The sequence below is a fragment of the Periophthalmus magnuspinnatus genome, chromosome 10, assembly GCF_009829125.3.
Source record: "Periophthalmus magnuspinnatus isolate fPerMag1 chromosome 10, fPerMag1.2.pri, whole genome shotgun sequence".
Lineage (NCBI taxonomy): Eukaryota > Metazoa > Chordata > Actinopteri > Gobiiformes > Gobiidae > Periophthalmus > Periophthalmus magnuspinnatus.
This window is the reverse complement of record NC_047135.1, coordinates 36,023,502-36,048,775: the sequence shown is the minus strand read 5'-3', so window position 1 is coordinate 36,048,775 and position 25,274 is coordinate 36,023,502. Positions and strand designations below refer to the sequence as shown.

The 25,274-nt window shown below is 43.1% G+C and overlaps 1 protein-coding gene across 1 annotated transcript; it reads right to left on the bottom strand.

Moving 5' to 3' along the window:
- Window positions 1-582: 582 nt before the first annotated feature.
- On the bottom strand, window positions 583-21,010 carry atp10b (ATPase phospholipid transporting 10B). Its single transcript, XM_055224776.1, has 20 exons — window positions 20,522-21,010; window positions 17,557-17,761; window positions 16,471-16,556; window positions 16,212-16,318; window positions 15,358-15,489; window positions 15,125-15,252; window positions 14,650-14,902; window positions 13,320-13,492; window positions 11,178-11,318; window positions 9,599-10,177; window positions 9,374-9,500; window positions 9,019-9,203; window positions 6,040-6,307; window positions 4,733-4,809; window positions 4,530-4,655; window positions 3,250-3,450; window positions 2,443-2,523; window positions 2,266-2,370; window positions 2,021-2,196; window positions 583-1,208 (listed from the first exon to the last, which is right to left on the bottom strand). Exons 1-20 carry the CDS (start codon window positions 20,929-20,931, stop codon window positions 947-949), a joined length of 3,822 nt encoding a protein of 1,273 aa, XP_055080751.1. The 5' UTR covers window positions 20,932-21,010; the 3' UTR covers window positions 583-946.
- Between the last annotated feature and the right edge of the window lie 4,264 nt (window positions 21,011-25,274).

Below are 25,274 nucleotides of genomic sequence, written 5' to 3'. Positions count from 1 at the left end.
TGAGAGCAGCCATTAGGGTGTGTTAGCTCCAGTGTCGTTAGCTCCTCCTTCACAGATATAGTGTCCAGCAGAAATCTGACCAAAACTGAAGAAGCCAAACGTCTGCTCTCCAAAACCTCAGTCCAGTGACAGATTTGATTTTTTCTTTTGGATCAGACCTGGACGACTGAGGGACGAGTTCTTATCGGTTCTTAACCCTCAGAGGTTTGTGTTTCTCTGTTTTTCATGAGGGATGAGGTCTTGTTCATTTATTTTACTCACAAATGCCTCACATTAACATGTTTATATGTATTTTACTGAAGCCAAACAGTGTATTTTGTGTTTTTATTCTTGCATAAATATATGTACATTTATACGCGTCAGATCCAGTGGTTTGTGTTTCTCTGTTTGAAAATGTGAATGTGCTCCTTATTATCACAGTGTAGTTTTTAGTCTGAAATGCTCTGGAGTGAAACTGATTCACTCTGTCCCATTTGACCTTTATGCAGTTGTGAGGTGTAGACACTAGAGAGCGCTAGAGGTCTTAGTGGAGCCAGTAGAATCTTATATAACCATTGCTGCTGTAAAATGAAGGAGGCCAGTGATGCTTTTGGATTTCCACAGGACCCACTTTTTTATTATCAGACTCTTGTCACCTCTGTGTTCATCTCTGCACATTAAACACGTCTCAACCGATTCAGGGCAAATACTTTTATATTCACATTTATGTCTTAAACACATCAGGCCCAGCCTCATGTTGCACTCTGTAGTCAAAGAGGATTTTGAAACATGTCCTGTGTTTGTGCTCTGAGAGGACAGGCCTGCTCTCCCGCTCAGCTCATTACTAAACAGGTTCATCAGGACAATCCACAGAGAGACGAGAAAAGAGACGCTGTAACATATGTCCCTCCAACTGTGAATAAATAAAACAGATTACTCCTTGTCCTTAGTGTCTCGTGTCTTCTCCTCATAGACTGCCTGGTCTGTGGCGGCTCTCTGTGATCACGTTAAGTGTGAACTCATCGTCCATAATAGAGTCATCATTAAGGCTCTCCAGTGAGGGGGAGGGTGGGACAGACTCGTCCGGGGTTTTGTCCTGGACCCCTCCCCTGAAGCTCCTCCACTCCTTCATCCATTGGTCCCGCGCTGACGGCTCCAGTGTGTCCAAATGCCGGGCCTGAACGATCGGGGAGGGGGCGATAGAGTTCTTCAGCACGTGAAACAGGTACCTGGGGGAAAAAGAGGCTGGTGAGAAACTAGGCCAGAGAAAAATATGCAGCTCTTTGATTTAAATCACAACATTCCCACTAAATATGAGCTCTGAGCTCCGGCGTCAGCGGCTGAGGAACAACGCAGTCCTCCACGACCTTCACAATCCAAACCAGTGTATAATCTGAAATCTTTGCATCGCAGCAGAGTCTGAGCAAACGACGTGTCCCTGAACATCCTGATGAACACTGTACTTAACATATATACATCCTGTGTTTAATGTAAATATTCAATTAGATTAAGTCTGACCTCAATAGTAACAATAACAAACATCTGAACATTGACCACTTTTCCATAAATGAGACTAAACCGCAGTCTCTTTGTGGAGGCACTTCCAGAGAGAATCCCACTCCTTTCACTGAAGAATTTGGGAAAAGTTTTGCTGTTAAACTCTGATTTAAAGTAGTGTTTGTGTCAAATGTTCAGTGTTTATGTGCAAATCAACACCAGAGAAGACCCAGGACACACCAGAGGGACTATGTCTCTCGACTGGTCTGGGAACGTCTTAGGGTCCCACCGGAGGAGCTGGAGGAAGTGTCTGGGGGGGAGGGAAATCTGGGAGTCCCTGCTTAGACGCTGCCCCCACGACCCGGCCCCGGATAAGAGGAAGAACATGGATGGATGGAGTAAAAAGTGTGGTCGACTCTGTCCAGATACGACTTATTTACTGTTAAGATCTGCCCCACGTAAAATAATACAACCAGATATAAACCAGACGGCACCTTCAGGAACGAGGTAAATGTTCTCTGTAGTCACAAAACTATAGTAATACCTGGGGAGCAGCGCGATGACGGTGGCGATGAGACAAACCAGGTAGAACATGGGGTCGGCCATCTGGGTCTGGAGGGTCCAGAACCCGCTGTAGTTCAGATACATGAAGCCATAGGCCAGAGTCACTCCAAAATACAACAACACGCTCCCCACAATGACAATGACGTGCACGAATGTCTGGAAGAAAAGTACATGTAAAAATAGAGTATTTAAGAGTGAAACAGTCTGAGCTCCGTGGAAACATACCCAGGCTTTGATCTCGATGGACAGGTGGAGCAGGATGGTAAACAGGGAAATCGTGTTCAACGGAGTTCCAAACGAAAAAATGTCTATGTTCGAACCTCTGTAAGTCTAAAGGCAAAAAAAAAAAGAAGTTTAAATGTGTTTTTATGACGGGGCCAAAAGTGCCAGGTCTTTACTCACGTAGTACGGGACGAAGAAAGCCACAAGACTCTGGTAAAACGCATCAAGCATTGACATCCAAAATGTGAAGAAGGTGTACTCCTGGAAACGCAACAGCACACGATCAAATCCACAGACACCCTGAGGCGAGGACGACCCCTACTCTACCCTGGATGACCCCTATTCTACCCTGGATGACCCCTACTCTACCCTGAATGACCCCTACTCTAACATGGATGACCCCTACTCTACCCTGGATGACCCCTACTCTAACATGGATGACCTCAACTCTACCCTGGATGACCCCTACTCTAACATGGATGACCCCTACTCTAACATGGACGACCCCTACTCTACCCTGGATGACCCCTACTCTACCCTGGACGACCCCTACTCTACCCTGGATGACCCCTACTCTAACATGGATGACCCCTACTCTAACATGAATGACCCCTACTCTACCCTGGATGACCCCCACTCTAACATGGATGACCCCTACTCTACCCTAGACGACCCCTACTCTACCCTGGATGAGAGGAGGGTCTAAGGACAGGGGGCGCTCTGGGACATTTGTCTCTGCAGGAGGAGGGTCTGAGGACAGGGGGCGCTCTGGGACATTTGTCTCTGCAGGAGGAGGGTCTGAGGACAGGGGGCGCTCTCATTTGTTTGTTTTCTGATGTCTGTTTCTGTTTCACTGTGGATTTTCTAACTTTCTGACCGTGTTTGTCCCTGAGAGGCGACTCCTGTTGTGATTCTGAGCTTCACAAAAATAACTTTATAACTTGTACTTTTCACATTGAGCTGAAATGTCCCGCGTGTCGGACTGACCCCTTTGCCCTGCCCCGTCCTGTACAGCTCGGGGAGACCCAGCAGCATCTCCGCAGACACGTCTTTGTCCATGATGCCAAACATCACGGGTGGGACCGAAGTGAAGATCAAATTGAAGAAAATCATGAGCCAGTGGTCGATCATGGCGTTAGCGGTGAAGCCACAGAAGAACTGGAACCAAAACAGCAAGTTGACGTTGGCCTAAAAAAAAAGAAAACATGTTTTTTTTTTTTTACAATGTTTGTTTTAAAAAGTCCAGGTCTGATCCAGAATAAAAGAACATTTTAACATCTGACAACTGGACAAAAAAAGGTCGTAGGAGAGAAGACGTTTGGCTGCACGTTTAGTCCTGGTTTAGTCCTGGTTTAGTCCTGGTTCAGTCTTGGTTCAGTCTTGGTTCTGTCCTGGTTTAGTCCTGGTTTAGTCCTGGTTTAGTCCTGGTTTAGTCCTGGTTTAGTCCTGGTTTAGTCTTGGGTCAGTCTTGGTTCAGACCTGGTCCTGGTTCAGTCTTGGTTCTGTCCTTGTCTAGTCCTGGTTTAGTCCTGGTTTAGTCCTTGTCTAGTTCTGATTCAGTCCTGGTCTAGTCCTGGTCCTGGTCTAGTCCTGGTCCTGGTCCTGGTCTAGTCCTGGTCCTGGTCTAGTCCTGGTCTAGTCCTGGTCCTGGTTTAGTCCTGGTTCAGTCCTGGTCCTGGTCTAGTCCTGGTTCAGTCCTGGTCCTGGTCTAGTCCTGGTCTAGTCCTGGTCCTGGTCTAGTCCTGGTCTAGTCCTGGTCTAGTCCTGGTCTAGTCCTGGTCCAGTCCTGGTCCTGGTCTAGTCCTGGTCTAGTCCTGGTCTAGTCCTGGTCCTGGTCTAGTCCTGGTCTAGTCCTGGTCTAGTCCTGGTCCTGGTCCAGTCCTGGTCCTGGTCTAGTCCTGGTCCAGTCCTGGTCCTAGTTTAGTCCTGGTTCAGTCCTGGTCCTGGTCTAGTCCTGGTCCTGGTTCAGTCCTGGTCTAGTCCTGGTCTAGTCCTGGTCCTGGTCTAGTCCTGGTCCTGGTCTAGTCCTGGTCTAGTCCTGGTCCTGGTCCAGTCCTGGTCCTGGTCTAGTCCTGGTCCAGTCCTGGTCCTAGTTTAGTCCTGGTTCAGTCCTGGTCCTGGTCTAGTCCTGGTCCTGGTTCAGTCCTGGTCTAGTCCTGGTCCTGGTCTAGTCCTGGTCCTGGTTCAGTCCTGGTCTAGTCCTGGTCTAGTCCTGGTCTAGTCCTGGTCCTGGTCCAGTCCTTCTTCTTCTGTATTTGTAAACTGACCGCGTTCTTGTAGAAGAAGTAGATGACCATGTTGGCGAGGCGGCTGTAGCACCAGTGTCCGTGGACCAGGAGCAGTTTTTTTAAGTGTTTGAAGCGAGAAATGGCGAAGTCACTGGCCATGACGGCCTGCGGAGACAAAGAGGAGGCGTTTAGGAGGTGAAAACAGGAGGAGCGCTTGATTCCTCCAAAGGGACGGGCCTCACCTGCATCCCCTCCTGACCACAGACGCCCACGCCAATGTCCGCCGCTTGGATCATGTTCACGTCGTTGGCGCCATCACCTGAGGTCACAGAGAGAGGGCGCTCTTTAAGCCGAGGGCCACTAAAGTAACTACAGTGTGTGATGGTTTGTTTCTGTTATAATCAAATTTGTTTTAAAAAGTTTCATAGGGCACTTTATAAATATATATTTCTACTGACTAACAAACGTCTTGAGATTAGTCTGAAAAAGTACTTTTTGTTTTGTAAAAGTACAGACACAGGAGTAAAAAAATACTTGAGTAAAAGTAAAAGTATCACATGAAAAAAGTATTAAAGTACCCGTACTTAAAGAGTAAAAAGTAAAAGTATTTCACACAGATTTTGAGTCTTATAAATCTCCAAATGTGGTGATTTTGATAAAGATTTGAGCTGAAAAAAAAAACCCCTCAGCCTCAGCAGGTCTCACACAATAATAAAAATACTTTTACTTTTGAGTCCAGGTCAAAAACACAGCAGAGTAAAAGTAAAAAGTATCCACGTTAAAATGTAGTTAAGTAAAGTACAGATACATAAAAAGTATATTCTTCAAAGGTCACTGGGACCCTACATGTCTCTGCAGTACTCAGGGTTTCACTCAGCTGCTCCTCGTGGTTGGGCATCAGGATTAATTTAAAACTGGACAGAAGCATCATGTCACAGCTCTGACCTGATTTTAATATTTTATAAAACCCATGAGAGCCTCTGTCCTGTTTTAAGCCTAAAATATACAAAAATGTATACTTAAAAAGAGCACTTTACTACAATTGTATTATTATTATTATTATTATTATTATTATTATTATTATTATTATTATTATTATTATTATTATTATTATTATTATTATTATTATTATTATTATTATTATTATTATTATTTTAATTATTTAATTATTTTTTATTATTATTATTCTATGGCACAGCACAGTTTTTTCTGTGTGAAGTTTATGTGATGGAATGTAAACGGGACGAGGAAACAGTTGAGTTTTACTGTAAAGGCGACGGTTAAAAGCGGCGAGGCGGTGTTTACATGTGCGGCATTTTAACGATCGCTTCCTCATATGTGACATAACAGCATTCTATAAGAACGTCTCTATAAAGACAGAGACGAGAGGGACAACAACGTTATAATATTGTGAATGTTAAAGATGGCGTCTGTAGAGCGTGTTAAAGATGGCGTCTGTAGAGCGTGTTAAAGATGGCGTCGTCTGTAGAGCGTGTTAAAGATGGCGTCTGTAGAGCGTGTTAAAGATGGCGTCGTCTGCGCGTCTTACCCACGGCGAGCGTCATGACCTTGAGTTTCTCCCTGATGAACTTCACCACGTGACTTTTTTGCAGCGGCGTGACTCGACAGCACAGCACCGAGCGGCAGCGTTTGGCGAGATCGACGAAACGCTCCCGTAGGTCCGGAGACGTCACCATGGTCAGAGTGCGTCCGTCGATCACCAGGGAGATGTCCGGCGTGGTGTCGACGTTCCGGGGGTCGTCGGCGAACCTCCTGACCTCCTCCAGAGCGCAGTTCAGCGTCGACGTGCAGGTGATCTGGAAAACACGGAGAGAAGCAACAGCCGCTAAAACACAGAGGAAACTACATAGACCATGATGCTTTGCTGTTTCAGTGCAGACTCCATAAACAAATAACTGCTATTAATCACTTTTAAATCGTACTTTTGTCGATTATGACCGAACCAACGTCTTGTCAGGGCATTTTAAAAGGAAAAAGTCTTCACAGTTTTGTTCGTCTCCATAAAAATATGTCAATAAACATCGGACTGTGAGCGGATCGTTACGGCGCTAACGGCACGTAGCCCACAGAACAATGTAAATGTACGAGGGCTTTAGCAGTACTGGAAGGTCATTTATAGGTATCTGTACTTTACTTGAGTACATTTGAGAGCAGTATCTGTACTTTCTCCACTACAGGACTGAAAAGTAAAAGTACTTTTCGTCTGATTTGTGGGGTTATTTTTACCATGTTTGTTGAAACATCCTGACTAAATTTTCGCGTTCAAGCTTCGTCTTTGAGCAAAACAAAAATAAAAACACAAAATTCAGAAGAAAAATGAAGCAACTGACTCGTTTTCTTTCTGTTGAACAAAATATGTTTAATTTTTAATGAATATCTCTACATTTACACTTAAATACTTACCTACTTACTTTTTACTCTTAAAGTACATTTTAAAACTTAAATGCTTTTACTTAAGTAGATATTTTCATGTGATACTTTTACTTTTACTTGAGTACAGCTGTGTATTTGTACTTTTACTTAAGTAACACATCACCTCAGTACTTCATTCCCCAGAGTATATCCTGACTAAAGTTTTCGAGTTCAAGCTACGTCTTTGAGCAAAACAAAAATAAATACACAAAATTCATAAGAAAAATGAAAAACTGAATAAATATTGTGACTATGACCAAAATATGACTCATTTAAATCAACATTACATTTACCACATTTAATAAATTAACAAAATGCTTTTACTTTTTACTCTTAAATCATATTTTTTCACGTTACACTTTTACTTGAGTCGATTTTTTCACGTTACACTTTTACTTGAGTCGATTTTTTCACGTTACGCTTTTACTTGAGTCGATTTTGTCACATTACGCTTTTACTCGAGTCGATTTTTTCACGTTACACTTTTACTTAAGTCGATTTTTTCACGTTACGCTTTTACTCTAGTCGATTTTTTCACGTTACGCTTTTACTTGAGTCGATTTTTTCACGTTACGCTTTTACTCGAGTCGATTTTTTCACGTTACACTTTTACTCGAGTCGATTTTTTCACGTTATGCTTTTACTCGAGTCGATTTTTTCACGTTACGCTTTTACTTGAGTCGATTTTGTCACGTTACACTTTTACTCGAGTCGATTTTGTCACGTTACACTTTTACTCGAGTCGATTTTTTTTCACGTTACACTTTTACTTGGGTCGATTTTGTCACGTTACACTTTTACTTTAGTCGATTTTTTCACGTTACACTTTTACTCGAGTCGATTTTTTCATGTTACACTTTTACTTGAGTATATTTGACTTGACTTTGCCTCTGTGTCTGTACTTTAACTTAACCATATTAAGTACTTCATCCACCCCGGTCTCTCTTTTCTCTCCGTTTGAGCTCCTCGTTTGCTGCTGTGTGTAATTGGCTGCAGCAGGGTAATGGCTGGAGGAGTGCAACCCCACGGACCCGTTTTCCTCGTGTAATCAAGTTACACTGGTAAAAATAGTGCATCACCAATACTCCCTGTTCTGTGACACGATCGAGGGCTAATTTCCTTTGAGAGTTGGATATTAGCCTGCTAATTAGATATCAAAGCATTAGTTATTGTGCTGGGGCTCGCTGGCTTCATTCATCATCATGAAGAGTCCTGCCTGAAGGGAACGCGGCGCCCCCTGTGCTCCGAGCGCTGCTGTGAATGTGCTAAAGAGGATTGGGCCTCAGAGCGTTTGGGGAGGGAGATTATTGTTTTGTTTTGTTTGAATGAGATGGACACGGTTAAAATATCCTGTCGCAAAAATAATGTGAAATACTAGGACCTTAAAAGTGCAGAACATCTGTGTTTGTCTGAAAGAGCAGGTCTGTGGATGCTGCTTTTTACAGCGCCAAAGAGCAGACTGTGTGTTTACTGTGTTTTACCACAGACTGTTTATATAGAGCCGCTGTGATCTGAACAGGGAGTGATCATGGGCGAACTTGTACCTGCTGCTTCAGACTCTTTCTGGTCTTAAATGTTCGTATTAACCCTCTACATGATCCTGGGTTTGTTTTTATTTCACTATTGTGTCTGTAAATCAAGATCTGAACATTAATAACAGACAAATCAGGTCCTTCTTTCCCTGAGGTCGCTCCTGTTAGCGTTAGCAACAGGTTTGATTGACAGCGTTGCTAAGCGCCCATTCCCTGATAAACCAGCAGTGCGGGCGTGAAGGGGCGTTACCTTCAACAGCCTGTCTCCTGATTGGCTCTGTGGTTGCTGTGATACTCCTGGTCGGAATTCCAAATATAAAACACTGCTCCAAATCTTTATAACTGCTCTGGTCTCGATGAGCTTCATTTGGAGCTGAAGCTGTGAGTGACGTCACTTCTGTATACAGTCTGTGGTGTTTACTGTGTTGCTCTGTGGGATAATTGTGATATTTGTGATATTTGTGATATTTGTGATATTTGTGATATTTGTGATATTTATGATATTTGTGATATTTGTGATATTTGTGATATTTGAGCGGTGCTGAAGTGTCCCGGTGCCTCACCTTGTTTTGGCAGCTCATGTTGATGAGCAGGTCGTCCGGCTCCAGGAGTCTGCAGGCGTAGCCGATGTTGACCGCCGTCTCGGTCTTGTCTCCCGTCAGGACCCACACCCTGATCCCCGCCTCCCGCAGAGACATGATGGTGTCTGGGACGTTGTCCTGCAGACGGTCCTCCACACCTGTCGCCCCTGTGCCACCAGAGACACACCTGTCAGTCATACACACACACATATACACACACATGCACACACCCCTACATGCACACACACATACATGCACAGTCACAGACACACACAAGCACACACACACGCATGCATACACACACACACACAGTGTTTCGTGGGGCGTTGTGTTTTACCCAGGAGGCAGAGGTCAGTTTCTATGGTCACAGCTGAGTCCATGATGAGCTGCTCTCTGTCGTCCATCGCGGTCAGAGCCTGATGTCTCTTCACTGCCCAGTTCTCATACTCTCTGTCACTCAGCACCTGCAGAGACAAAGTGTTACAGCTCCAGAACACGCAAAACACAGAGAACACACAGAAAACACAGAACAAACAGAGCACAGAGCACACAGGACAGTGACCTTTTTGGTGATGCAGAGCGTGCGCAGGCCGTCTTTAGCGTAACAGTCCAGATGTTGTTGAGTGTCTGACGCTATGTCCGTCTGCAGTTTACCTCCATGTGGAGTCTCCAGAAGCTCCATAATGGCATAGTCTGCGCCTTTAGTGTACAGGATGCACTGTTTGGAGATGGGGTGTCTCACCAACACAGACATCCTCTTCCTGGTGGAGTCAAAGGTCAAAGTGTCCAGCACCTCGTACCTGAGCTGCGCTCCAGACGGGAGCCGGACCGTGACGCTGTCAGGGGTCCGGGACAGCAGGACGAAGCCATATGCCTTAGCCGTGTGCACTAAGACGGCCTCGTCTGGACTCTCCGCCTCGTAGCAGAGCTCGTCTGTGGGCACCGCGGGGGTAGTGCCCCGTGGAGGGACATGGAGGTGACGCGTCTGTCCCCCGGTGAGGTCCCCAGAGAGCTCCTGTGCGCTCGGGCTCGTGTCTGGAGTGCTGCGGATCCTGAGACAAGTCCATGAACCGAGTTTTTTCATCAAACTGGAGAAAGTGTCTAACGGGGTAGACTGCCTCCTCTGCAGAAACACAGAGCTCTGAAACAAACACAAATGTGTCAAAACAATCATTTAAGTTAACAATCACCATGTGGAGAATTTAGTGAGAAAATGAGACAAAATGACAGAAAATGTGTTTAAAATAAAAGTGACTGAAGGAGCTGCTTTTGATCAAGTTCAACCTGTTTAAATTATTATTATTATGTAGTGTGTGTGTGTGTGTGTGTGTGACTGCATATGTGTGCATGTATGTATGTATGTGCTTGTGTGTATGTGTGTTTATGAGTGTGTGTACATGTACTTGTGTATCTGTGTGTGTTTGAAAGCGTCAGTTACATCAGAATAACAGCTCATATGTGTTTGTGCACGTGTGTTTGTGTGTGTGCTTGTATGTGTGTGTCTGTGTGTGTGTGTATGTACGTGTGTGTGTGTTACATCAGAATAACAGCTCATATTTGGTCGTGTTTGTGTCTGTGTGTGTCTGTGTGTATATGTGTGTGCATGTGTTTGTGTCGGTGTGTGTCTGTGTACGTGTGTGTTACATCAGCTCATATTTGGTCGTGTTGGGGTGTGTATGTGTGTGTGTCTGTGTGTATGTACGTGTGTGTATGTGCTTGTGTCTGTGTATGTCTGTGTGTGTACGTGTGTGTTACATCAGCTCATATCTGGTCGTGTGTGTCTGCCTGTGTGTGTACGTGTGTATTTGGTCGGGTTTGTGTGTGTGTGTGTCTGTGTGTGTCTGCGTGTGTGTGTGTACGTGTGTATTCGGTCGTGTTTGTGTGTTTGTGTGTGTGTGTACGTGTGTCTGCGTGTGTGTGTATATGTGTATTCGGTCGTGTTTGTGTGTTTGTGTGCGTGTGTGTGTATTCGGTCGTGTTGGTGTGTTTGTTTGTGTGTGTGTACGTGTGTATTCGGTCGTGTTTGTGTGTGTGTGTATCAGTGTGTGTGCGTGTGTGTGTATTGGGTCGTGTTTGCTCGCTGCATCTCTCGTCTCGTGTGTCCTCCATCTCTTCTTCATCTACAGAAGCCGAGCACTCACCCTCCGTCTCTTCCCTGTTGCCATGGAAACCACCACAGTGTTGCAAATGGCGAGAGCCAGAAAAAAGTCCAGGTAGGCATCTGTCCTGTCCGTCCCCCCGAGCTGCCGGAGGAGCTTCTGATCTGGGATGACCTCAGTTTCCTGTTTGTGAGGAGGTAAAGTCTTTATTAAACATCAGCGTCCGACACAACGCGGCCGCACGTTTTACTGGGACATTACGCGGCGAGTCACAAACGCACAAGTGTCTCTGGCCCCGCACATTACGCCTCAGACTGAGCACCTGCTGAAACCTGTTTGGAAAAATCTTCTTTCCTCTTCCCTCCTGCGTCTCTCCGGGCTGCCGCTCTGCCCCGAGGACAAAAATAGACTCGGAGTAAGTGAACTGTGTGTAAGACGGTCGTGCCTAAACTGTGGTGTGCGTTTACAGAGTCAGCGGCCGGTGCCAAACGATGCCCCGGCGTGACCATATGTCCCGTCACCGTGGAGACGCAGAGCCAAAATGGATGTGCACCCAGCAGCTCTGCCGTCTGCACGAGGACTGGCCAAAGAGGCGGGTTTATATCAAACGTTCAAGGTGTAGAAAACGGCCCCGGAATCAAAACGAACTTAAATGTTTAACGCAGGACGAGAACAATATGTCTTCAGCTGTGACGTAAAAGCAAGAAAACGGAATTTGACATAAAAATTAAAAATACACACGCTGCTTAAGTTCTTTTTTCAAATAGTCAGGTGTTTTTTATGCACAGTCAGGCCCGTCAACACGAATGAACGAACACACGGGGCCCCTCTAATGTGCAGTGGTCCCTCGCTTATCGCGGGGGTTACAAAAAAAAAAAACCCTATGAAGTATCATCTTTATTTTTTACATTATTCTCTCTGTTTTTGTCTGTCAAACCCCTCACCACACACTTTATACACTTTTCTCACACAGGCGTTAACATTTTCTCACATTTCTCTCTCGTTTAAACTCTCTCAAAGTTCAAACCTTCGTAGGCGTCTTTGTCGGTGCAGAACGTTTCATCGACATTGTGGGTTTTGTCGGGGAGAAAATAAATCGCAAACGTACAGCACTTCAGAGTCACACTGAGATCCAACGTTTATGTAAATTTGTCTGAACACATTCTGTACTGGACAGGAGACACGGCACGGAGGAGACTGATGGACAATGGTCTACAGTCCAACAGCCAATCAGGACGCACGACACAATGGTCTACAGTCCAACAGCCAATCAGGACGCACGACACGATGGTCTACAGTCCAACAGCCAATCAGGACGCACGACACAATGGTCTACAGTCCAACAGCCAATCAGGACGCACGACACAATGGTCTACAGTCCAACAGCCAATCAGGACGCACAACACAATGGTCTACAGTCCAACAGCCAATCAGGACGCACGACACAATGGTCTACAGTCCAACAGCCAATCAGGACGCACAACACAATGGTCTACAGTCCAACAGCCAATCAGGACGCACAACACAATGCACGCTCATACACTGGAAAAAGAAACATAAAAAATTGCACAAAAAATCCACAAAAAAGGTGAACGAGGGACAACTGTAAACCAATAGGAACAGGTTCATATTCTGAGCCCATAAGACACTGGGTCCCGGGACAACAGACCCCTGTGTCCCCCCGTATACTCCCTGTGTACACTGTGTTTAACTCTAGGTGTTACTATATCATTCTGCTCTGTTCCACCTTGTGATGTCATCAAGTGGTGGAAGTGGTTTTCAAGTTAACAGCTCATTTTACCTTTAGTTCAGTCAAGATAAGTGACAACTCCAGGACTGAAATGATCCAAATTATTCTAAAAATAAAGGTGTGTGGAGTTTAAAAACACAGTGGAGCACTTCCTGTATCACCACATGATGACATCACAAGGTGGAACAGGGTGTTTTCAGTTTGAGAGAAGAACTCATCCTAAATCTGCAGAAACAAAACACAACTCCAGGTCTGTTTGTGACGAGGAAACATTAGAACAGAGAGAATAGCGTAACATGGGCCCTTTTCTTTAATATAAACTGATTCAGGTGCCATTTTGGGGCCATTTTGGGGCCATTTTGGGGCCATTTTGGGGCCATTTTGGGGCCATTTTGGGTCATTCCAGGTGCAGAGCTGCATGTTGCTGTACTCACCAGAGGACTGCTGAAGGCGACGTCACTGTGGGCTTTGCTTTTGCTTGTTCTCTCACTTTTCTTCTCCGGCGGCTCCTCAGAGTCCAGAGACCACGGCTGTTTAGTGGACGGCGTCTGGCTGAAGAGCACATCTTCATCTTCATCTCGTTTGTTAAGAACGGATAAACGGACAGCTGCGAAAGTATAAAAAAACACAAAGTAACACGTAAGAAACACAACGCTCTTATACTGAACACGATATAAAGACATTCTAGTGAATCTTTAGTGCAGAGTTGGCAGCGTTTGTCGTTCTTATAACTGTTTACATGTTGTTGTTGTTGTTGTTGTTTGTATGTGACACTTGGTTGCTATGCCGACAATGATGTGAAGGTTTGATCGGTCAGTTACCTTTTCTGTTTTTGAGTTAAGATGCTGTTGTTCTTCTGTTGTTTTGGGCCTAACTGTTTTCTGGTACTAACTAAAATACAAAATTACTCTTGTAAAATACACTGCCTGGCCAAAAAAAAAAATTGCCTCCTGGATTTAACTAAACAAACAGGTCGTCTCCTCCTGCAGTCGGTTCGGTCGAGGTTCAGCAGAATGAGGTCAGCTGACACCTGAATATACTGAATGACCAGGTTATTCCATCAGTGGATTTTTGGGCATATTCCAAGACGATGCCCAGGATTCATCGGGCTCAGATTGTGACAGAGTGGATCAGGAGCAGAGACGTCATTTTCACACATGGATCGTCCACCACAGAGTCCAGACCTTAACCCCAGTGAGAATCTTTGTGCTGGAGAAGCTTTGAGCAGCGTCAGACTCGACCAGCATCAATGCAACAGGTGGAACATTAATGCAACACTGGATGGAAATAAATCTGTGACGCTGAAGAAACAAAATCAGAACAATCAAAGCTAAAGGAACAGCCAAATATTAGAGTGTGGGAGCTTTTTTTTTTTTTGGTGACGACTTTTTTGGCCAGGCAGTGTATCTACATTTAGCAGAGCGCACGACTTTAAACTTGTACCTCGATGAACTGTTGCTGAAGTTAATAACACGGGAATACCAGTAAAATGCAGACCAGAAGAGGACCCTCCTTCACACACACACAGACACACACAAGAGACACTATAAAAACTGTAAACACACACATCTCAGGACTCTCTTCTCATCCTTTTCCATAGAGTCTGTTGCTTTATTGTCCATTTTACCTGTGTAAAACTCTTTAAACCCTTCTGACTTTATATTTCTTGGTTTTCTTTGAAGCTTACAGCAGAAACGAACATTCTTACAGTCTCTGATGTGCCCACACTTTTCCCCCACAGTGATATTAACTGTAGGACCCTACCGTTCTCCTTGTGCGGATACTCTATTCCCATAATGGAGCATCGGCGAAACACCATCTTGTTTTCGGTGAGCGTGCCCGTCTTGTCGGAAAAGATGAACTGGATCTGTCCCAGGTCCTCCGTGATGTTCAGGGCCTTACACTGGACTCTCGAGTCTGTGTCCTCATCGTACAAATCCAAGTCATTTGTGATGAAAAAGATCTGGCCAATCTTCACCAGCTCGATGGAAACGTAGAGCGAAATGGGAATCAGAACCTGGAAGCAGAGACAGAGATTAGACAAATGTTAAGGAGACAGAAAGGTTTTATATTAGAGGAGAATTGTTTTTTAAATAGAAAAAATATGTGAAATGTGCATGAAGTTTACTGGACACATGTATTCTGACTTGTTGTGTTCATTATCTGCCTCAAAATAAATAAATAAATGAATGAAAAAGCTAAAAATAAAGATGTTTTTCAGGTCCAAGTCCGTGCGTACCTGTAGCAGGATGATCATGCTGAAGAACATGTAGAAACTGGCCAGACTGGGAGTGTCCAGGTGACCGTCGCCGTGTGGGACGAGGTACAGGGGGACGCCGGGCATCGACTCCAGCCATAAGTAATGTCCTGTACGTGAGAGCGCGGGGGTAAATCACACGGCTCGTTCTGTCTCGCCTTCCCCTCATCTGCTGTTTTATCGAGTACTTTAAATGTACTTCAATAAAGACTGACCTAGAGACCCGATGATGCACATGAGGACCAGGAGGAGGATGCAGAAGATCACGTCCACGTTGAGTCGACGCTCCAGGCGGCTGCGTTTGTACCTCGGGCCGTTGTTGTTCAGCATCGACTTAGTTTCATGCCCTGAAAACAAAAGTATATGGAACAAAACGCATTATCCTTCAGTAATTAAAGTAACACAGAGAATTGACAGCTCACTCTGGCAGGACGAGAGGTTCAACGACAGAAAAACTGAAATAAGACTAAACCGCGGCTTATGTCCCACCAACTGATGCACAACTCACGGACTGTGTAAAGAAGTGTCTGAGTGTGACGGCACCACAGCGTTCAGCTTCAGTCAAATGAAGCTCGTCGAGGCCGGAGCAGGTTTAGCTGTGAGTTTGGAGCAGACTTTCATATTTGGAAATAAAAGTGAGTATCATAGCAACCAAAGAGCCAATCAGGAAACAGGGTGTTGAAGATAACGCCCCTTCCCGCCCACACCGCTGGTTTAGCAGGGAGCAGGCGCTTAGCAACGCTGTCAATCAAACCTGTTGCTAACGCTAACGGGAGCGACCTCGGGGAAAGAAGGACCAGATTTGTCTGTTATTAATGTTCATATCTTGATTTACAGACACAATAGTGAAATAAAAACCCCAGGATCATGTAGAGGGTTAATACGAACATTTAAGACCAGAATGAGTCTGACAGACGCAGGGACAGAGAGAGGGGACAGTTTTTTTACACAGAAAATGAATTGGAGCCAGAGGTGCGCCCATGATCACTTCCTGTTTGGAGCGCGGCGGCGGCTAACAGGTTAGCTACATTCATGTATATAAACAGTGTGCGGTTACGTTGCGGTTTACCTGCGTACACCACAAAGCCGATGGCGTAGCCGGTGTTCCTCACGGTGCAGCCTCGCAGCAGCAGGTTTGAGATTCCAGCTCCGAGTTTTTCTTTATCCACTTTCTCTCTGCAGCAGATGAGATAGTTTCAGCGCTAACAGGCAGATACATCACTGTGTAATCAATTCTTATGAGCTTTAGGACATTAGCAGGGCAGGCTAGCTAAGCCTGGAAAATCAATGTTAGTCTAATGCACCTGTTCTCTCAGTGTGATACTCACATGTAGCACTTGAAGTGGTTCAGGTTGATGTTGGGTTTTTCACAGATTACTACGCCCGTAAAAGACTCGGGCTCAAACTCAGGATCCTAAACAGGAGCCAAGGGAAAAGTCACTGAGGGAGATTCGGAAGTCCAAAAATGTAACTAGACCTGAACTTTGACAGGTTAAATAATGCATCAAACAAAGTGGCCTATAAATACTGCGGTTCACGTCATCCTGCAGGAATGCACGGCCTGCTGTAGTTTTTTTAATGCCAATCAAAATAAAGGCAGGGATGGGCATCTGGGTGTCGACAGAGTGAGTGCAGTGAGCCAGATCTGCTCAGATCGACACTGACACAGCACAAATGTGGTTTGAGATGTGGTTTGAGTGGAATCTGTCACAACAGTAATATCAAATCAAACATGGAGATGGGAAAGTTACAGGAAACAGTTATGATTAAATAATCTGTGCAGCGCTGGATACTGAGCCTCAAAACTTCAACATAAACAACCAACTAACATTTAAATCAATGAAATAAAGACTGTTTTTATATGTAGATTATCCCCCCCCCCCCCCCCCCCCACGTGTGTGTCCTCTGCTGAAGGTTCACCTCGTCTGTTTTGTCTTTAACGTGTCAGAGACATGAGCCTCTGTCTGATCTTTAAATATTTATTCATTTTATCGTGACAAAAGCCTCAGACAGACGAGCGCAGAGTGACATTAATCCGATCTAAACTCACAGGTGACGTCAGGACAAATTATATGTTTCCCAAAGTATAAGTTAGCAAGAAAAACACTGGTAATCGACTGAAAGACAGGCCAGACTAATGCCACTGTGGAACATTCTAGGCTCAGCAACGAGATCATCATAGAGACAAGAAGGCGACAGAGCCCCACGGGAAATGTTTAAAGACTTTTTCATTGTATTAGTTTATCTTTATGTCTAAATGAACAGTCCAATGACAGAGCCCTGGTCCAAACACCTGCACAGAGGCATTTAGACTTTTAACACATTAAAACAGGAGCAGGTTGAGTATAAATGTTTACTTCACATTATTAAAGTTCTGCAGTGACATCAGTGTGTCCAGATGTTTAAATACTCACAGTGACACAGGCTCCGGGCACAGCTCTCCTCTGCTTCAGGTTGGTTTCTCCGTCCAGGTTGGCGGTCTCGATGTGGCACACGCCGTTTGGGTCTGAGGTGAACAGGAGCAGGAGATCCGCAGGGACGGTGTCGTTGGATTCCACCTTCACGAAGTCCCCCACTCTCACGTCCTTCCAGCGCTTCTCCACATAACACTTTTTTTTCCTGAAGCAGAGCACTCGGGTCATTCGGGGTCAGACAGAAGAACAAGTCTCAATAATGAATCAGATGTTTTTGCACATTACATCACTGAAGGTAAAAAAATAGTATTGGGCAACACGACCACAGACATGTTTTTATTTTATTTTATTGTCTCTGTTGATGTTCTATAACTGGTGGAAATTCAGATGTTCATTTTATTATAAGAGCTGCAAAAACAACAACAATAAGAATATAAACCAAAGAGCCACAGAGCAAAACTTTGAATATTACTGTAACATTTCAATTATGACATTTGGTTCCTTCTCACAACTAAAGACAAAGAGTTCAGTGACAACAGATTTATTCAACAACAGAAATAAAGAGATGGTTAGGGTTTGTTTTTGAGGTTGGGGTTAGAGTTGGAGATAAAGTTTGGGGGGTTGGGTTTATTAAAATACCTGAGCAGGTAAAATGACGTGTATGTGCTTCATTTACTCAGGAAGGAAATGAATCGTGTTTGAACAGGGAATAACTTCTGCTAATAATAATTCACTGTATTTGTAAGGCACTTTACACTTGAAGCGCGACAAAACAAACAGATACGTCAAGATAAAAATCAAACTACTGTGAACAATGAGGTACAGGTATGTGGTCCTGCATGTAAGACAAGATCAGCTCCTCCCACACTCCACAGGCCACGCCCCCTGAGCACTGCTGCAGATTACGAGATTCCATGTTTATATTTCAGATTACATTTGGTGGGTTAATTTAATAAAAACGACTCAGACATGGACATTTTTCGCAGTATCCAGCATGTCAAATCCACATTTATGAAACACGGGTGGTGACGTAGCTCCACGTGTTTGTGCCAGCGTGGGAACTGGCGCCGCTTCAGAGTCAGATCATTCACCTGATTGAGTCTATCTTTAGACATCTCACGTTTTTACCGTGACATTTTATCTAAAGTGGAAACGTATCTGTGTAAACTACTGTCTGCGGGAGATTCATTTAATTTTGAATGAATGTTTTTTTTTTGTTTTTTTTAACTTTGCTTTACTATTCTACTTTACTTACTAGATAAACTACAGACTGAATATAAAAACGGCATAACAAACGTGTCGGCGGCTGCGCTCCAAATGTAAATAAAGTGATCATCAGCGAAAAACTGCGTCCCCTCTGCTGCTTCAGACTCATTTTGGTCTTAAATGTTCGTATTAACCCTCTACATGATCCTGTTTTTTTTTAAATTTCACTATTGTGTCTGTAAATCAAGATCTGAACATTAATAACAGACAAATCAGGTCCTTCTCTCCCCGAGGTCGCTCCTGTTAGTGTTAGCAACAGGTTTGATTGACAGCGTTGCTAAGCGCCCGCTCGTTACCTTCTACGTGCTCGCTCTGGATTGGCTCTTTGGTTGCTATGATACTGGTGGTCAGATTTCCAAACGTGGAACTCGGCCGCTGTAACTGCTCTGGCCTCGACGAGCTTCATTTGAAAGTACACACATGAGGTCAGTGAGATAAATAGAGCTACTTTGAATAATGCGATTCTAAAAAAAAACGTGCAGTTGTAGTATCAGACGCAGTATAACAGCAGTACTCTCTCAATGCACAAACACAAACGTGGGTTATTTCTGAAGTACCAAAGCTTCATGCTGAGTACTTCTAAGTGACCATCTCTGGACATAAAGAAAACTACACAAATATGAAGCGAGTATCTTTAATAATGAAGCTCTGTGGCCTAAATACACACATCTGAGAGTGGTCTGACAGGAGTTACACACACACACACACACACACTCCTCCCAGGTGTGTGAACAGGCTGTGCAGGTGAAGAGAAACGCTCAGGTAAACGCGTCGAATGACTAAAGCCTCTGATCCGACGACATTCTTCAGCCTCTTCCAGCTCAGAGTGACGCCGCGTGAAAGACTGGAAGATTCACACGGGCCTGGAAGCTGCAGGTTTACTCGAGTTAAAAATACCTGAGTATATTTACACGACCAGAGAAATGTTACCACACAGTTATCATTTGTATTTTTACTACTTCATACACTTTAGATGCACATGGAAGACATTAAATATATGAAGTAGAAGGATGAAGATATGTGCAATTCTAGATATTTTTCGATAAAGCAAAGTGGGGGATACTTTGAGGATACTTCAGGAGTAACAGCTTAATATAAAGTATAAAAAAATAGATTTTCCCCCTTTTCTTTTTACTGTATAATTCCTTATATCTTGCTTCATATATCTGATATCTTCTGTCCAAATATATAATGTAAAAGTAACAAAAATAAAGAAAAAAACACTGAACGAGAGTGTGTGTCCCAACAGTATGCAGCACTTATATATAAATACACAGGATATTTTAATATTAACTCTTTCTTTTTTTCTTTTTCTCTCTGACGCTTTATCTCAGAAATAAACTTTAACATCTTTATAATGTGTCTAAATCTACTGTCTGAGCCACTGTATGAAAAACACATGGGTTATTTTGCCTGTAAATCCTGATGTACCTTTAACCTTTTAACCTGTCGCCGCCATATTGCGCAAAAAACACAAAAAAACGATGGCGGTGAGAGGCGCCTGTGTGAGCGGCTGTTCTATAGTAATAATCTCCCACACACTTTCTATTTCTAAGTACAAATATTCCCACGTGGCTTTAAAGCGCAGCAGCCCACCATCTCACTGATCCACACATGTTCACTCACTGCAAACACAGATGTGGCGCCGCTGTTAACGGTGAGTAACCATGACGATAGCACAAGCCACCGCGCACTTTACCTGCTGTACACGAAACAGGGCAAGCCGTTCAGCTCCTTGTCCGACTGGTACCTCCCGAAGTCCTCCCAGGCATCTTTGAGCGCCGTCAGAGCCAGGATCACGCAGATGGGGATGAGGGCGACTTCGGGCTCGAACGCTTGGACCATGGGCACGAAATTCAAAATAGCCAAACCGACGAAATAGAGGTTTGCCAGACGGTGAAACTGTTCGAAGAGGTTCATGGGTAAAAAGAAGAGGATGCTGTATTTGGTCGTCTTGATGCCATTGCCGGGAAAGTGCCGATTCGGTTGTTTGTGTTTGTCCAGTCCTTCATAAGGTAAATTGGACACCAGGTTCCGTAGCTCCTTGTCCCGCGCCCTTTGACCTCGCCAAGCGTCCCTGATTCGGGCCAAAGGGTTCATCCAGGGCATCGTGACTCCACTTCTGTTTTATAGCTCCACTAAAGCTTTTCTTGCATTGTCTGTGAAATCAGTGTGTTCCCTGGTGCGTGTTTGCTTGAGTGTGTCAGGCCTAAAACCAGGTTAAAACTAAACAGGCAGCACACCTCCACTAAGCCCCGCCCCCTCTTTTGACAGGTGTGTTTGCATTCCTGTCACACAGGCTGAGACGTTCTCAAAAGACGCCACAAGTGTCCATCACAAAGGGTTCATCTGTGTCTCTGTCCTCTTCACACTTTAGTCAAACTCATTTTCACCGAGGGCCACATCAGCAAAATGTTCACCATCGAGGGCCAGATTTTTGTTGCTTATTCAAGTTGCAGATATTTCATGTCTGTGTAACTGTGTATCCCCTGATTATCTGACATTTTTAAAGTGTGTATCAGACTCAGACTCAGCCATAACAGAGCGAGTTTCACTGATGTGTGTTTTTTGGTCGTGGCTTTTGTAACATATTCTGCTGTGATTATGGCCTTTTAATTATACAACAATTTGTTGTTTTTCTTGTTTTTCTTTGTAACTTTTCCACACTTAGCTCTGTGTTTGGTGTCAAAATGCCGACATAGATTGAACTCTTTCAAAACCGACCCGCCTCATAACACAAAACACACAGGTTTCCTCTTCCTGAACATTTTGGGATCGTTATTTGCAAATATTTCTTAGTTCCACTTGTTGGGAAAATCTAATTAGTTTATGGTCAGTGCAAACATTAAAGCAGCACAGACTTATTTTAAAATGACAGTCCTGCCTTTTAATTTACCTTCTCGCGGGCCACATAAAATGATGTGGTGGGCTTCATTTGGCCCCTGGGCCTTGAGTTTGACACATGTGCTTTAGACAGAATTAAGAGTCTGAGCCACTGAGCCAATGAGCCACTGAGCCACTGAGCCACTGAGCCACTGAGCCACAGAGTCACCAAAAGAAACAGTGACATGAGCCTGATGAGCCTGATCTTTATTTACATTTAATATAAAAATAAAGTGTAGAGTTCAGGTTATCACTAAAGAGGAACAAGTATTTTGGACTCATACGTAGAAAGATGATCAGAGCCTAGAAGTGTTAAAATTATCAGTGTTATTTTCAGTGTTATTGTTATCAGTCTTTTTATTTTCAGTGTTGTTATTTTTAGTGTTATTATATCAGTGTTTTTATCAGTGTTATTATTATTTTCAGTGTTTTTATCACCAGTGTTGGAATTATCAGTGTTGTCATTGTCAGTGTTATTACTGGTTTTATTTTCAGTGGTAGTAACAGAGTATTACTGTAGTAGTAACAGAGTATTACTGTATTACTGTAGTAGTAACAGAGTATTACTGTAGTAGTATCAGAGTATTACTGTAGTAGTATCAGAGTATTACTGTAGTAGTATCAGAGTATTACTGTAGTAGTATCAGAGTATTACTGTATTACTGTAGTAGTAACAGAGTATTACTGTAGTAGTATCAGAGTATTACTGTAGTAGTATCAGAGTATTACTGTAGTAGTATCAGAGTATTACTGTAGTAGTATCAGAGTATTACTGTAGTATCAGAGTATTACTGTAGTATCAGAGTATTACTGTAGTAGTATCAGAGTATTACTGTAGTATCAGAGTATTACTGTAGTAGTATCAGAGTATTACTGTAGTATCAGAGTATTACTGTAGTAGTATCAGAGTATTACTGTAGTAGTATCAGAGTATTACTGTAGTATCAGAGTATTACTGTAGTAGTATCAGAGTATTACTGTAGTATCAGAGTATTACTGTAGTAGTATCAGAGTATTACTGTAGTATCAGAGTATTACTGTAGTATCAGAGTATTACTGTAGTAGTATCAGAGTATTACTGTAGTATCAGAGTATTACTGTAGTATCAGAGTATTACTGTAGTAGTATCAGAGTATTACTGTAGTATCAGAGTATTACTGTAGTATCAGAGTATTACTGTAGTAGTATCAGAGTATTACTGTAGTATCAGAGTATTACTGTAGTATCAGAGTATTACTGTAGTAGTATCAGAGTATTACTGTAGTATCAGAGTATTACTGTAGTATCAGAGTATTACTGTAGTAGTATCAGAGTATTACTGTAGTATCAGAGTATTACTGTAGTAGTATCAGAGTATTACTGTAGTAGTATCAGAGTATTACTGTAGTATCAGAGTATTACTGTAGTATCAGAGTATTACTGTAGTAGTATCAGAGTATTACTGTAGTAGTATCAGAGTATTACTGTAGTATCAGAGTATTACTGTAGTATCAGAGTATTACTGTAGTATCAGAGTATTACTGTAGTAGTATCAGAGTATTACTGTAGTAGTATCAGAGTATTACTGTAGTATCAGAGTATTACTGTAGTATCAGAGTATTACTGTAGTATCAGAGTATTACTGTAGTAGTATCAGAGTATTACTGTAGTATCAGAGTATTACTGTAGTAGTATCAGAGTATTACTGTAGTATCAGAGTATTACTGTAGTATCAGAGTATTACTGTATTACAGACTCGTGGCCGTCGGCTCGTGACTGTTTCATATTTGTTACCTCACACTTTATCATAATGAGTGATCTCCTTGATTAAACAGTCACATTCCCACAGTGTAATCAGATTAAATGTTATTATTTTACCGCAGTGGCCTCTCCCTCTCTCTCCTTGTTTACATGTTTTACTGTAAAAGCCTCGGTGCTTCTGTTTGTGGCACTTCAGGTTCAGCAGGAATCTCATTCATCTGAAAAGAGTGAGGAAAGTTTCACTACTAAAATCTGATAAAAGTAGGTTAACTTGTGTAAAATGTTCAATGTTCATGTGACCAACAGGTGGCGCCCACAGCGACTTCCACAATAATAAGGCTCAGTCCTAAAGGTCATAGGTCAACCCCAGAACAAGAAACAGTTTGGGTGAAATGATGAGCGTGAATGACACAGTGAATAACATCCACCTATAGTTTCATCATTGATTTTTGGGTTTCTATTTATTGTGGAGACTTTTTGTGATTTTTTTTTAGTACTGAGATAATATTTTAGCTGCGGAGGGTCAAATAATGAATTCTCTGACTCATTATGGACACATTTAGTGCAGCTCATGGTAAAGACATTGAACATTCAGAAAAGTGTTCACCGAGTTGATCAGACTTTAGGATCATCGCCTCAGTGACATAAATCAGTTTGAATATAATCGTTTGTCTTTTCTTCAACCATGTACCGTACTGTAAATGTGTTATGGAGACTTAATGACTGACGTGTGACAGACGCCTCACTTCCTCATGTCATATGTAGTTTTCCAGAGCAGGCGGAGGAACCTGTTTTAAGTGTCATGTTCTACACATGTCGGTACATTTCCATTTAACACACAGCCTCACCTGGATCAGTGATGTAAGTTAAACCTGTAGACTCTTGTGTGAACATCTGAGCGCACCTATGTTCCCACAGCTCTGTTTGCACATTTAAAAGATATTTTTGAAAGTAAATCCTTGACTTTCACCCTCTCTCTGGCCCTAAACTTAAACATGAGCCTCACTCCTCACAACCCGACAAACAAACCGCTGTGGAACATAGAACAAACGTGTGAACCAACATCAGGCCTGTTTTTAGACCAGCACTGAGGTGGAACAAGTACTCATGTTACTTAAGCAAGAGTACTCAAGTAAAAGTATCACATGAACAAAATCTACTTAAGTAGGCCTGAAAGTATTAAAGTACCTGTTTGAAAATGCACTTAAAGATTTTCAGCTCTAATAAAAGTCTCAAATGTGGTGATTTTGATCAAAATTTGAGCTGAATTTCAACTGAATCCATGTTTTTCTTCATTTTTTATTTGTTTATTTTTGTTTTGTTCAAATTCTGACCCTCGGCCTTTTCAGCAGGTCTCACACAACAATAAAAATACTTTTACTTTTCAGTCCAGTTCATAAATGTAGTACAGATTCTGCTCTCAAATGTACTCAAGTAAAAGTAAAAAAGGACACACTATAAAGTAAAGTAAAGATATCTTAAATGTATACTTAAGTACAGTAATTTACTTCTTTTACTTACACAGACATGTTCTGCTCTGATGAGGCTTCATTAATTAGACTGTTATCAGACTGTTATTAAGGTCTATTAATTAAGTCTAATTAATCATTTGTTCATTGAAAATACTGAGGCGATTCCTTCTTGTTATAAAATACTATGACACGACTTTGTTCTCTGTCCTTGAGCGTCTTCAGGGACGTCTCCCGGGCAAACAGCCTGTTTTTACATGTCCACAAGACTCACGCCTGCTCCTCTGCCCATCCCAGATCAGACACGGCTCTGACATGAGTTTGGCCTGAGTTTGACACGGCTCTGGCACGGCTCTGGCA